Source organism: Xyrauchen texanus, chromosome 22 (genome assembly GCF_025860055.1).
Source record: "Xyrauchen texanus isolate HMW12.3.18 chromosome 22, RBS_HiC_50CHRs, whole genome shotgun sequence".
NCBI lineage: Eukaryota > Metazoa > Chordata > Actinopteri > Cypriniformes > Catostomidae > Xyrauchen > Xyrauchen texanus.
Genome location: NC_068297.1, coordinates 22,934,868 through 22,950,646, shown reverse-complemented (window position 1 = coordinate 22,950,646; position 15,779 = coordinate 22,934,868). Strand labels below are relative to the sequence as shown.

Here is a 15,779-nt window from a genome sequence, read left to right as displayed (position 1 = left end):
GCGAGGATTCGGGCTCGCTCACCGTGACATGCGTGGGCTCTAGCTCGCTCACCGTGACATGCGTGGCTCTAGCTCGCCACCGTGACACGCGGGCCGGAGGCGGAAGCCCGTCTTCTCCTTCTCCGGGCAGACGAGGAGGACCGCGCTGGCTCGTTGACCGGCGCGAAAGGACGAACCACGGGCGAATGGAGGGTCAATTCTGCGGGAGGCGCTACGGGGTTCTCCTCGATGATGTCCACAGTTAGATGAGAACCGCAGATCTGTAGGGTCTCTTCAACGAATGCGTCAAGCGTCCAGTCGCGCGTAGCCGGTGGCAGCCGCTCCTTCAGCCCATCATTCAGGTTGCCTCGGAAGAAGACCACGAGAGAGTAATTTGGAAAGTCAGAGACGTTTGCCAGAGCCAGGAAGTCGTGAATGTGGTCTTCAATAGGTCGGTCCCCTTGCTTCAGGCTGAGCAGATCGTAATTTGCCTGAAAAACTGCTGGATCCATTGTGGTCGATCGTTCTGTTACGTTTGAGCAATGAGGCAGACGAGGAGGTACGGATCCAAACGCAGTTCAAACTTTATTAAATGAACAGCACAGGAAAAACACAAAGGAACAGCCCACGATGGGGAAATGAAACATAAAAGTATAAACTAAACACGAGATGAACAAAGAGGGCATTCGAGGGAGAATCACACACCAGGTTGACATCAAACAACGATCGACAAAGACAGAACAAAGACACGGGGTATAAATACATAAACATGGGAAAGGTGGCCAATGAAAGAACAGAACTCAAACAAGATAACAAGGTGATTAACAGAAACCAAAGGCAAATTAACAAGTGCAGGTGTAAACAATGAACAGTGAACACGAACGCTAACAGAGGGTTATGGAATCAAATAAGGGACTAAAGTGACAACTAAAAGAGATAAGAAGGAAAACAAGAGGGCAACAGTGAAACAAGACAGGGTGGACTATGGAGTTAAATAAGGGAACAAAGTGAAAACTAAGAAGTGAAAAAGTGACAAGATGGAAAACAAGAGGGCAACAGAGAGACGAGACAGGGTGGAATATGGAATTAAATAAGGGACTAAAGTGAAAACTTAAGAAGTGAAAAGTGACAAGATAGAAAACAAGGGGGCAACAGAGAGACAAGACAGGGTAATCATTACAACAACAAATAAAGATGTGAATACAAATCTGAGTAGACGTGATGTAACGTGAGTCATGACAGTTAGACAGTGTGAGGAGTGATAGGGAGAGGTTAAGCTATTATGTTTGCTTTTAGTTTTACTTTCCAACATGCACGCTCTCCACTCCAGGTGCTCTCAATCTCTCATCAGTCACTCATCCTAGCGCTATTTTGTGAGAACCCTGATTTAAATAAAGAGATATACAGTATGTTTATAACAATACCACTAATAAGTGTGTCTTCATGCAGATGCTTAATAATGAGTGATTCTCGTTACAACAAAATGTCAAAGACTGTAAACAAATCATAGATACTACTGATTTGTCAGTGAAGTGGTTTGGAACTTTGGAATAGACATCTCTTATTTTTTTATGTATCTCTGCTGTGTATGATGCCCTCATGTTGTTTACTGGTTGCCAGTATGCCACAATGATATTTGATAGTGAAAACAGTACTATTCATAACTGTTTTAATTTCAAATGAATATTAGCATTTCACAATTCATTTAAAATGAATATAATTTCACAGTGTGAAGCAAAAACACATAACTGCACCGTATAACTTGTAAGAGTGCAACAAAGGGCAATTTTACATGAAAAATCAGTGATTGAATCAGTATCGGCCGATCTCAGTGTTAAAACTAAGCGGTGATCGATTTTCCTCACTAAAGCTGATAGATTCTTTTTTTTCTCCCCAATTTGGAATGCCCAATTCAATACGGGTGGAGGAGTACGAAGTTGCCTCCGCGTCTGATACTGTCAGTCTGCACATTTTATCACATGGCTTGTTGAGCGCGTCTCACCCATTACAGGTGAATCACGTCATCTGGGGCCCACCTTCTGTGTCCATCAGTACTATCCCTAATGACTTCCTAACACTTGTATACTTTCTCTTTGCCTAAATTTGCTTTATTTTTCTCTGTTTTCTCTGAAAATAGTATTTAATCAGGTGGTTACTGGGACTATGAGCATGTACAGTAAGGTCTGCTTTGGGCCATGACACATAGAAGTGCTTCTTTATCAAGGTAAGCCATAGCCAAATCAGGCACTAGCACACATCGCTATCTTAGGTCATTAGTTTCAATAAAGCCACACTTAGCTAGGCTAAGTCAGTAGTTAAATCAACTCTGGGCTTTGCAGGTCAACGTACAAATTATGAGTCAGGTCACTTGCCGTTTAAGCCATTAAGCCAAACAGGCCCAGGTACACATAGAGATTTTTTTTAGGTCATTCGCATTATTCCATTCGGCCAAGCAGACCAAGGCACTCCAAGCTAGCATACACTTGGTGCACATGGCTCTTCGGAGCAACAACAGTACACAAGTATTTGTGGTATATCGTCTTGGTTACTGTTGTAACCTCTGTTACCTGATGGAGGCATTGTGTCATTGTAGTGAAGTGCTCGCAACCACTCATTCAGGTTTTGTGCTGAGGAGCCGAGACAGGGTCCGGATAATTCAGCGGGTAGTAAAACATTGTGGCAAGGGGAACACAACGTCTCGCTCCCTCCATCAGGGAATGGAGGTTGACAGTAACCTAGACGTTCCCTATCTGTCACTCACTCGACGTTGACACTAAGGGTCCTTATACAAAATGCCACAACTAGCTAAACTGTGTTATGTGAGCTGCCGATGCAGGTGCAAGCAGGCTACTGTGTGAGCAATAGTAGATGCACCCAGACTGCACGTAGCCTCCCCAACACCCCTACAAACTTTGTATTGTTCCCCATATCCCTGAGGGGGGGGGGGATACATATCTAGTATGGGAGCAGGCCGCACCAGCCGCCTTTTCTCTCTATGTTTTCTCTCCACAGAGAATTTTGTTATTCAGCTGGGGCCATTTAACGCTCAATATATGCGCAGGGGAAGGTGTTATTTTCCTTTCCTATTCTTTCAGGGGTAAAAGACCCCGTGGAGACCACATCCTGCCCGAAGGGGAGATAATATGTGGCAATACGTCACCTGGGCTCACCAGCCGCACATGGAAGAGGTGTGGTGGTAGGTCCTGCCTCAAAGGTGAGGACCTATACAAACACAGTGACCAGGGCAGAGAGAGCTCTGCCCAAGGGAGACTGTACAACGGAAAATACATCACAGGAGGTTACCGGAGTAACTGGCATGTGTGGAGCACCTGGGCCTGGTATGCCAAAGCGATGTCATCCACGATCCAGTGGGCAAGCCTCTGTTCGGAGACAGCGTTCCCTTTCCACTTTCTGCCAAAGCAGACAAAGGGCTCCTCAGAGCACCTAAACTCTGTGTGCGGTCCAAGTTGATGCGCAAAGCATGCACCGGACATAACAATAACAAGGCTGGGCCTGCCTCCTCCTGGGGCAGTGCTTGCAGGCTCACCACCTGATCCCTGAAGGGGGTCGTGGGAACCTTGGGCACATAGCCCGGTCAAGGTCTCAGGATTACGTGAGAGTCTTTTGGACTGAACTCCAGGCAAGTATCGCAGACAGAGAATGCCTTCAGGTCCCTGACCCTTTTTCCACTGCATACATACACCTTCAAGGTGGACGGGGACAGCCACAACTCCAACTTCTCCTGCAGGAAGGAAAGCAACTTGCAAATACACGCCACTTCAGTGCATACAGCTGTCTCGTGGAGGAAGCCTTGGCCTGTGTGATCACGTTTACCATCGCGGGCAGTAGACCACTTAAGTTTTCCAGGGACCAGACATGGAGGTTCCAGAGGTCTGGGTCAGGAGGTCCTCCCTCAGGGTACTTTGCCAGGGAGGTGCTGTCACAAGGAGCATGAGGTCTGAGAACCAAGTCTGGGTGGGCCAGTAGGGTGACTTGTTCCTCGTCGTCCCTGACCTTACACGGGGTCTATGCAAGTAGTCTCACTGGAGGGAACATGTATTTGAACAGACCCCGGGACCAGCTGTGTGCCAGGCCGTCTCCATCAGGGAATACCAGAGTGGGCAGTGGGAGGATACTCAGGAGCAAACAAGTCTACCTGTGCTTTGCAGAATCAACTTCAAATCAGCTGGACCACCTGGGGGTGGATTCTCCGCTCACCCATGAGCATTACCTGCTGCGACAACACGTCCGCTGCAGTGTTGAGGCTGCCTGGGATGTGTGTGGCCTGCAGCAACCTGACTCCAGAGGAGGAGATGATGGCTGAGTTACGACATGTGATGAGAATGTAAGCTGCCTTGGCAATTTATATACACTACCATAGCTGTGTTATCCATCCAGACCAACACGTGCTTGCCCTGGATCAATGGCAATAGCCTCCGCAAGGTGAGCAGTACCGCCAGCAACTCAAGGCGGTTGAGGTGACAATCCATCCGTGGTCCTGTCAAGGAGACAGCGGCTGCATGCCCATTGCACACGGCACCCAAGCCTAACTTGGCACCCTTCGTAACCATGATGTGCCTTGACACTTGCTGTAGGGGTCTGTCCAAGGGCTGAACAAGTGGTGGCAGACCGGCATGATAGCCATGTGATGTGTGCCGTGGTGCCATGACCATCTCGTGACTCGAGAATGAAGCCAGTGCTGAAGCGGTCTCATATGCATCAACCCGATTGCCGTGACCGGCAACAAGGATTTCATATGCCCCAGGAGCCTCTGAAAGTGTTTCAGTGGAACCGCTGTCCACAGTTCAGCACCAACTGTGTGCACTAGCTTGTGAGGCACGCTATCATCGGGACCAAGTGTAAATCCATGCTGAGAAAAGGGATGCTCTGAACCAGGCAGTCTGAGCTTGAGCACCAGGTCCCTGTGTGCACACAGCAACTCTCGAGAGTGCGCTAGAATCAGCAAGTTGTCAAGGTAGTTGAGTATGTGGACGCTGACTTCCCTTAATGGGGCAAGAGCTGCCTCTGTGACCTTCGTGAAGACGCGAGGGGACAGGGACAGGCCGAAGTGGAGGACTTTGTACTGATAAGCCCTGGCGTCGAAAGCAAACCGTAGGAAGGGTCTGTGTCGAGGTAAAACCAAGATGTGAAAGTACATATCCTTCAGGTCAGCGAAACCGCTCTTTTTTTGATAATGTGTGTACCGCAGCCCGTCCAGGGTGCGCCGAACACAAAACAAAAGGGAGCACAAGATTATCCTTCTGGCCCTCCACTGGGGTACGGAGTGATCTGGTCACCAGTTCCAGGGTTCCATCGGACGTATTCCTCCTTGTGTTGTCCACCTCAGGGGCACTTAGGAGCCTTATTCTGGGTTTCAGCACCAGGCTGTGAGGCGGGGGGCATCAGCTTCCTAAGGGGGGGGGCTCTACGCCGTCTGTGCTTTCGCTGCCACAGGGGGATGCCAGTCAGACGCACTGGGGCAAGATGTGCTGTATCGCCTCAGTCTGTTTCTTGAACAGCTGGGCAAAGTCCTCGACGGTGTCGCCAACTAGGCCGATCTGGGAGATGGATGCGTTCAGGAAGCGTGCCTTGTCAGGTGGACATCGTCTGCCTGATGGGCCACGCCGTGTCGTCGCGCGGAGGGAAGTCGTGCACCACCAGGAAGAAAGGGACTGTGTGTGTGTGTGTGTGTGTGTGTGGGGCGTGGCTGTGAGCTGCACCTCGAACCCAGGAACCAATCATCGAGCCGCAAGTGCGCAGGGGCTGATGGAGGGTTCCACTCCGGCAGCCCGGGCAGCTTGGCAGTCAGCTCCGCACCGGCCTCAGACTAGACGGGCATACCAGAGGGCGCTAGCCCAGTCGAGTCCTCGCTGTCCGACATCACCAAGGCGCTCTCCGATGCAGCAAATGAAAGCTCATCCATCTTGCAAGCTCCGAAAGAGACATTAGGGTGGCACTGAGGTGAGTTGCCTGTCTCATCCCAGAACTGGACCAGAATTTTCCCGGTGGATCCGAACCCACTGGAGATCACAAATCGCCTCCAGCGTCAACCAGGCCGGCCTCGTACCCATAGGCAGAAGGTCCGACATGAGGGATGGCTGAAGTGGCTTTCCACTGGAAGAAAAAAGCCGCTACCGCAATGTTGCCATGGTCATGTTCTCGCAATGAGAACATCTGTTCTGGGCAAACTCTCTGCCCATCCATGCAGTCATACATGGACAGTGCAGGGAGTGCAGTGAATAAATTTATATTGTTCCACTTTTTAAAACATTCTGGCAGCGCAACGTGGTACAATCATTTGCTGCGTAATACATTAAATGGACACTTAAAGAATTTAAAATACTGTATATCAAGTTGGAATCTAGAACAAGGTGCAATAACACATTGAAGATAGAAATTCCAAATTTGCAAACAAAAATGCATAGAACACAACACAGATGTAAAGAAAACAAAAAAGCAAAGCTGTCATACAAGATGTAGAGCTAGGGATGGAGGAGGGTGTTAAGTGCACCTTGCATCCATACAATTGAAAGGCAGCTAAGACAATGAATAAATGGAGGAATCGCTCTGATAAGCATCTGAATTGTATTGGTAGACATCATGATCAGCGTCAGCTGATTGCAAGCTTGAATCACGTGACCTGCCGAACTGATGGAGGGTTGTATTGTGTTATGCGTTTGTGCAGCATTCCTTCTTTGTTGAGGGATTGTATTTATGTCTAATTGTGCAGCAGCATATCATACATGCTTAGCATGTCTTGTGTTGTTCTAATTGTCAGCATGACCACATGCTTAACTCAGTAGTATGTCTGTGTATGTTCTAGTAGTAGCAAGTCTCTGTATGTGCTTTGCATAAGCAGCAATAGCAGCAGCAGGGTAGCAGATCTAGTCCACCAAGACCAATATATTATCAATTTGTCAAACCCACATTAAAATGCTAAATCTTTCAGAGAGTTGTCATGACTGAAAAGTCAAAAATATAATTTAACATCACTAATGTTAACTAATTTAAAACCAGCAAACCAGACTAGATGTAGGTTTTTAGACTAAAGCAAGAAAAATAAACAAGAAAAGTAAAAAAAGAAATCAGTGCAAGTTGTCTTTTTCATAGTTCTTCAGAACAGAGATAGTTGCATGAGTGTTATGGGACAGAAATTTTCAACAAAACAGCAATTATCACTCAAAATGTACTTCAGCTCTCAGCAGGTCTTATCAGCTTCTTGTGAAAAACTTCCCATTGGAAACAATACTGTAATCATTGTTTGTCAGCTCAAGCTCTCTCTCTTTCTGAGAAAAAAACAAAACAAAAACAAACTTGTTTTTCACTGATGTGCTTCCTCGATTTTTGCTGTTACCACATCTGGTTGATAAAAAAGAATCACTTCCTGGTTTGGCTGTTGACCTTCAGTGATGAGATCATGGAGAGGTCAGCTGCTAAAGACTCCTGGGAAAAGGAAGTGAGGCTGAATAGCTCAGAGACTGAAACCTTTAAATAGCCAGCTGACTGTGATGAAATCTTTGTTCTTTAAGCTGGTTTTTCAATCAAAACTTTACTAAACAAAAAATGAATTCAAATAAATCTGATTGGATGCTAAAAAAAGATGACTGATATCCTAAGCAATATTATATGAACTACAAACATAATGAAAATCACATGGAGTTAACATTCCAAAAATAACATTTAATCCACATTAAATGGAATACTTGTCCAATCTGCCCTCCACAAATGAAAACTATAGTCTTAACAGGACATAACAGCAATTCCTGCTCTGGGGTGTACTTAAAACCTGCCCAATGTCTTCTGCCTACCATTTTGCAACTACAATTGGTGAATTCTAATTGGATGACATATTTAAATTTGTATTCACTGGTTGGATTTAGCTGGATTTGCATTTAAACAGTCTCTGCTCATATGCTTTCTTTTAGCCCTGATGTTGATTGGTTAAAATACAATTCTACCATTACGTGTCACTGGATTTACTGTACCTTTTTGATCGTTGTTTACTATTAATAACAGAATCATGTCCCATCTCATGAAGCACAATATTCTTCATGTCTATAGTTGTCAGAGACAAGAAAAAGGTCTGCATACATTGAAATTTAGAAAACAAAACAAATAGATCCAAATATTATGTCTAATATATAACCATTGCAAACCTCAAGACAGGATGCATTGAGGAGAGGGTTTACAAACAATAGAATAAATGCATATACATTACCTATATTGACACTTGGTTATTAAAATATATCTATTGGGAAAATCATGCAAACCTTCCAAAGTCCTCACTTTCCAAAGTTTAAATGACTTCTGCGAAAATAGGCTGACTAGATAAATAATGTCAAGGACTCTTCTGAACATTACACATCATAAATCCCATATGAAAAATAATGCAGAAGAGCATAATTTACCATATACTTGGCAACGCTCAATTTCACCCTTATGCTCTCTATTCTTTGTCATCTCAGCAGCCTGCTGACAACAAACCGATCCAAACAATTTCTCAAACAAGCAGTGGTGGCTTCATTGAGGGATGGTTAGAACCAAATTGCATTAGCATAACTCGCCCTCTGTTTTTCTCTTTTTCGCTTTGTCTTTCTCCATCTCATTTCTTGCCGCCTACTGCGGGTAATGCGCTAACACACAGACACACAAAAGCACTGATGCAAGCCTCTTCTCATCACTCTTTCTGCTTCACATTCTGTACCCCTGACAGCTGACCCATTTTGTAAAGGTCAAAAGCATCAGAGATCAAGTAGTTCTTGTCTAATGCTCTTGCATGTATTTTACATATTAAGCATTCAAATGAAAAGATCAGGGGGGAACATAACACACAAAAACACTTTTACAATGTAATTGGGGAGTGGCCAAGGGAGGGGATGGATTCTGCAGGAGACAACATGTTAATTGCCTCCATAAACAGCAAGATACTTCTGCAAAAAATAAATATGAAAAGATGGCAGGGAAATACATTTACCTGGTTTTAAAATTCATATAAATAATAGTTTTAAATACACATTTAATGTTAAAAAATACAAATGACACAATTATAAAGCAGATTGTTCCAGTCCTGGATGCAAGCACCATGCTAATATGTTTTCAGCATTCATATTCAGCCTGTCTTTTTAGCACAAGTGCTTCCTAACAACAAACTTCATGCCTAACAATCCTTTAAGTGTATCATGATTCACAGTATAGCACTGCCCTTAGTAACTTATTGCTTAACTATATACACAACCGCAACTATTATCTTTACTGCATATGTTCCAAACAAAGCTAGCAGAAGAGCACCTCCATGTTAGACCCTTAATCACACAATTTCTTTTGTTGTTTGACAGGTTTGATTGGGTCAGAATTGTTACACAATTTGTACAATTTGTTTGTGTGGTCCTGCTTTGTCATAGCATACTGTACATCTCTTATTATCAACTTTGTACTATGATTATTTTCTCTCTCTCTCTCTTGCTTTCCCCACATTCATGCACTCTACAACCCCTGATTACACACTACACACTATGTCATTAATTTTAGCGTGAAGACAGAAGAAATAATTGAAGCCTCTGAGAGGAGTCATTTGTAACAGAGGGAGAGTTCACAAGCAAGTCCATAATTGAAAGTCTGCACAAGTGGCACTGTGTGCACTTCATCTGCCATTTTCCATCTTTCGGTGTTCGCTCCATCTTTCTCTCCAACTTTTTATCCTTCTGTGTTGTTCATCTGTTCTACAGAGCAACAAACAAATTGGTGAAAGGCAGCCTCCTTTCCCAACAATACATGTTGAGTTGAATGCCGTATAATAATACAAGCACACTTTATGTATACAGTAACCTTGTACCTTCACCTTTTCTAGGTATTTTATGTATAGCCATCAATTCTGAGAATTTTCTGAAGAGCAGAATCCCTTCACCTGTACCTTAGAAAAACGAATATGTAGAATTTGTCTGTGGCCTCACGTTTAAAGGTCTTTTAATGTGTGTTTATGTTTGCGTGCGGTTGTGCGTGTTGCTCAAGGACTCCCTCTTCATTAGAATCCCTCCTTGCTTCCATACAGAATCGCAGGGGGATGCTAATGTTCCTTTGGTAATAGTGTTTGGACTCGTTTAATTAATTTTGCTAAAGCCTGACCCCTGACTTCAGAGTATATAGTGTGAAAAAAGCCATGCATGTACAGAAAAAACTCTCTTTCCCACCCTTCATAGACCCAAGTTTCTATGGTAATGTTTGTAGTAGTCACTGCAATGACATGTTTTGTGAGCTTTGGCTAAGCTCTTTCCTGTTTGACTGAATAAAAGGAAGTCTTTGAATGGCACACGCTCAGTCTCTTCCTCTGTAACAGCTGTTTGCATTGACCAGAATAAGCCACTTGCTTAATCTTCCTGCATCATTGGACTTTGGCAGATTTGATGTCTGGGATGTTGACTCCAATGTCATTATCAAGATTTACAGTCTAAATAAAGGCAGAAAACTTCAGGAATACCTATGAATGAACAATTTTAGAATAGAACATTTTAAATAGCACACTATGGAATATAGGATTGTCCTTGGTCATTTAAAATCAAAACGTCTGGTGTAGTACATACTGTAGACATTCTCTAATGTTCACTCGCAAAGCTCCCTCCAAAGTCATCCCAAATTAAGAAGTAAAAATGCATCATTCAGAAATTGTCTTTATTATGTCAAAACCATGTGCACACAACAATATGACCTACATTGACATATCAAAGCCAATTAGGTATTCAACAACTCGGCCCTACCTGATGAACAACCAGACCGATGTTGTGGTAAATTCTGTGACATTAGGTTGAAAGTTCTTGAGCTGAAATTTGACTGTCCTTACAGAAATTCGAATCACTGTCCTCAGTGGCCAAAGCTGGGAGTGTTTTTGAAAGTGTGGGCATGTGTGAGGTTCTGTTTCCACAGAGTGGCACCAAAAGTGAGACTTTTCAGTAGTAAATTATGAAATTCAGTCAACAGCCAAGGGCGCCAATTCCTATACGCAGGTTACACAGTCTGCGGAGGGTATCAACCCCCTGCGAGGCACCATCTTACCCTAAGGGGGCATAAAAAAGTCCATCGGCTGCCCTTGGTCACATGTTATATGTTATTGAAAGACCTGATAGCAGTCGCAAAACACTCTGTCAGTCAGATTGCTCAGAAAATACCAGAAAGCTCCATGTGAATTCTGGTAGTAAATCATTATTTACAAAACTACTAAGCCTGCTTTTACAGCAAATCAAATGGATATGTATTTTCTCTCAGTGCATTGCCATAGTCTTCTTGAGAGGACCATGCTCCTTAAGAGAGTTGAGTAAATTCAGCAAAGCAATGCTGCAACTGTGCTGGGCAGCTGCTGATTAAAGGCTATGAACAAATCTCTCTGACAGTCAACTCTGAAGCCTCAATCATCACCGCACACAGTCCTAAGCCATTTGATTTGATTGTATGAGCATTCAGTGTCAGTTTTTTTCTGTTCATTACAAGATAAAGAGAGTTCAAGGCAGTTTATTCGGATGTTGTAATGTTGGTTTGTGGAAAGGTAATAAAGGGATGAGAAATCCATGGGGTAAAGATCAATGAATATCAAAAGAATTCATCTGAAAATGAGTTCAGAGTGAGGGTAGACAAATGACTGTGGTGGCAGAGAGAGATGGGATCTGCTGTATCAAAGCTCTTTTATCAAATGCATTGTCGAAAACAACTACAGTAAATGCATTAAAGTCACGTTTTGTATGGCAGGTTGAATAAGACCAGTGACACAAGCCTGCAGTGACTCACCTTGCATGTGTGAAAATTATTTTAATAAAAACCTTTGGAATTCACTTTTGTGAACACATTACAAACTTTGATGTGAAGAAAAAAATAATTTTAATATTTAATAAAAAGACAAAGGTAGAAGACTATGTACTAAATGTGTTTAATGAGTGCATGTCCTGCAATCACATGAAGCACAGTAAATTACATTATTGAATAAAAACTATGGAAATTATAAAATGATTGATTTGAAGTTGTTGATTATGTATAGAAACAATATATTTAAATTGTATTGCTAATTATACAGACATACATAAGTAGCTTGAGAGTATACAGTGACTGATTCAATTGCATGATTCACAGTATGTTATGTGAGTGGGCGGTCACTGAAGAGCTTTTTTTGGTGTGCTTTGTTGCCTGTGATTCTCTGATTGGTGGAGCTGTTATCTTCAGGGTCTTGGAAAGTGTTAAAAAATAATGTAAGTTATTTAAATGTAAGCAATAAGTTAAAATAATGTAGACTGAACAGAAGTGTATGCAGTGATTAACAAGCTCAAAGCTCACAGTACAGTTGGTCTGTCTTGAAAGGTTTATATGTTATAAATCAATTCACCTATTATTGTGTTGTGACACAAATATCGATTTAATATCGCCAGCTGATTCCCATCCCTAGTTAAGAATACTGTGGTGATGTGCAGACAAAACCTTACGGTCATTGCAGAGAAAGTAGTTGTCTGTCCTTTGTACTGTGTTTGTATATATGTGGATGAATGATGATGTTGTTTGTTGTGTGTTTTTGCTGTGGGAAAGAGTTGAACTCTTAATGTACAGAGAAGGTCAGCCCATATCAGACGTCCCCGGACACTCATCCCTGGAGTTTCTCTGACTTGGCTTGCTCTTTCTCTCTTTCTTTCTTTCTCTCTCTCTTTCTCTAACTCTAAAATGCCACACACTCTTGGGTTCAAATAAGAACCCGACTGTAATGAGGAGGAGGGCATGGCCTGGCTGAATTGCCTTAATCAGCCAGGAGGGGATAAAGACGAGCTGGAGGAACCAGTTCGAGAGAGAGAGAGAGAGAGAGACAGCCAGCCGCTGTGTGAGTGCGTGTATTTTATGTTATGTTTCAGTTTCTTTACACCCTTAACAATTTATGTTGACTGCTCATCCGGTTTCCGCCTCCTCCTTTCACTTAAGCAGACACTTTACCTGTTACACCGACAAAGCCAAGAATTGTATTTCACATACTGCAGAAAGTTCATGAAAGAGAGACATGGAGAGAGAAAGGGGAAAATAAAGAACTAGACCTTGATGTAGCTTTCAGTTACTTTCTTTAATCTACTAAGTGTTTGAAAGTGTTTTCAAAATGTAATGTCATGCGAAATTAAGAGGGCTTGGTGACGTCAGTAATGCTAGTTCTTGTATTTTGATGACGTAAATAAATAAATAAATACATTTTATTTTTATCTATTTATTTATTTTTGAATAATGTGCAGAAATGAATCATTCACAATAGGTAATGTCTATTTAAAAATTAAGTAAGGTCAATTTTGATTTTGTGTTGACCTTAATGGGAAGTTGCATTAGACTAACATACAAACTCCAAACCCATATGAACACACTGAAAAATAAAGCAAGCATTCTACTTATTTTACATCAGTTGCCACCACACCAGAATAAGCAGCAAAGTTGATGGAAGTAGACTTGTCTAGTCAAACACACAGACAAGTAGAATGATAGCCAGGGGCAAGACAAATGTTACAGATCTGTTCTCCTCAACACTGCTTGAGTCGAAAAGAGATGAGTGATACAAAATGGAAATGTGTGTCTACCTCAGATGAGATTAGAATTCAGAAGTGTTTTTTTTGTATGCACAGTATTTTTGTATGCGCAGTATGTATGTCTTGTACCCTACAAGACATACATACTGTGCATACAAAAACACTTCTGAATTCATACAAAAATACAGCATGAGTGAGCATGCTTACTTTGTGTAGTGATTTTGGAGCAGAGATGGGAGGGTCCTTTGATACTGTAATCCATTACAAATTACTACCTTCTAACAATTTAATGCAATCAGTAATCAATAATCATGGAAATTATCATTTCTTATTTGTTTTCTGATATTGGGTTGAAATATGACATTTGAATGTAAAGGTAACAGAGTTATATTGTATGTAATAAGATTCTGTTACTCCCCCGGCCTGTTTGTGAATCTGGTATTTTGTGTATGCTGTGAAGAAGACTTACTGGTTTTTCTCCACAGACAAAATCATCTGCTGTTCTTCTGTTTGGATCAGGATGCGCAGTGAAGCGGGAGGAGTCTAAAAAAAGAAAAACAAACACCTCATGTCCTGTTTTCCTGTTTCAGACAATTGAAAATAAACCCTGTACCTCCCATAAAAAACATTATTGGGACATATCGTTTATGTGGACATGGTAACATGGCATTGCCATCTTTTTTTGGACATGCATTATAACACCATTTTATTGGGACATGGAGCCATGGTTTTCATTTTTTTTGTTTAGTTTTTTATTTGTTTTTTTGGACATGGTACCATGATATTAGCATGTTTTTTGTACATGTATTATAATACCATGTTTTATTCAAACCAATTAAATCAAATCACTTTATTGTCACTCAACCATATACACAAGTGCAACAGTGGTCTTGGGTGTAGTTCCGGGCAACATAGCAGTCATGACAGTGATGAGACATATGCAAATTTACAGTAATCATCAGATTTACACAACACAATACACAAATAATAATATACAATGTACATTATATAGAATACACATACACACAATATAGAATACACAGTATACAATAAAATTATTTTGTTGGTTGTATTGTGCTGTATTGACATTCAGGCTGCTTATTAAGGATAACCAACAACAAACAATTGAATGAGGGATTAACATCGATCTCAAACCCTAACCGCTCAGGAACAACCAACAACAACAAACAACTGCGGTAAGTAATTGCATCCGCTAATGTTATTTCTTCCTGCATTGCATGTCACATGTTTACAATAGCCTCTTCCATCAGCAGTGAGGGATTCACATGTGATAAACATAAGGAATTAGTCAGGCTGATGGAGAAGGTTAATAAGTTAGATACACACATCCAAACGCTAGTGGAGGTCAGTGAGAACGAGAAGCCTGTAGATACTGTTTTGGATACGGGCAGTACAGAAAAGAACACACACAATTTGGTTCCGGCTGTAGAGCCCCTGCAGCAGGGTTCAGAAAAGCGACACAACTCTCCTGTTCCTGTTAGGGTTTCCAAACTATTCTCCCCACTCAGTGATGCACCCACTGAGAATCATGTTGAAAGAGCCCTTGTTATTGGTTCTATTGTAAGGAATGTGGAAATAGAGACTCCAGTAGAGGTCTTCACAGGTCCACCTGAACCCAAGGACTAGGGACCCGACCCGAGACCCGTATGTGTTCGGGTCCATATTTTAAAAATTCAGCCGTGTCCCATTCTTGTACTTCGGTTTCCGGGTCTGTTTAACATCTGCAGTGACGCGATGACTTTTCCAATTGATGATTGGCTCTTTTATTTAGAAGCCGGAACTTATTTCACCATATCGGTGTTTGACAGATGACGTAAACCGAAGTGCATTATTGGCATCGGCATGATTTTTCAGATGTAGTGGTTGGAGTTTGTTTGCTTTGTATATCTAAAATCTATGCTCAGACATGGCTCAGAGAGCACAGATGACAGCAAATTAGGGATGCTAACGTCATCGTTTAAAACTTTCTAGAGATACTTTTCCAATAGAAAATGTGGGTGCGATTGCAAAGCTTCAAGTCAATGACACTGTTTTAGTTTCCTTTCTCCCGAATTGTACAGCCTACTTCTGGTGAACAAGGTTTGAAATGAACCAAATGCCAAATGCAGATTTTTCATGCAGAGTATTTTGCTGATGTACCAGACACTGTGGAAGGCGACCTGAAAGACTTGTCGGAGAGCTATATAACAAGAAATTAGACTCAAAGACACACGTTTGATGAAACGTGATTATATTTTGAAGAATAGACAAAAG

At 42.2% G+C, this 15,779-nt stretch overlaps 1 protein-coding gene across 1 annotated transcript in view; it reads right to left on the bottom strand.

Moving 5' to 3' along the window:
- The window catches only part of adam12b (ADAM metallopeptidase domain 12b), a 165,662-nt gene that overhangs the window by 109,529 nt on the left and 40,354 nt on the right, over positions 1-15,779 (bottom strand). Inside the window, exon 3 of the mRNA XM_052153684.1 lies at positions 13,975-14,048. Within this exon, the coding sequence (XP_052009644.1) occupies positions 13,975-14,048 (74 nt within the window). The remainder of the gene's footprint in view (positions 1-13,974; positions 14,049-15,779) is intronic.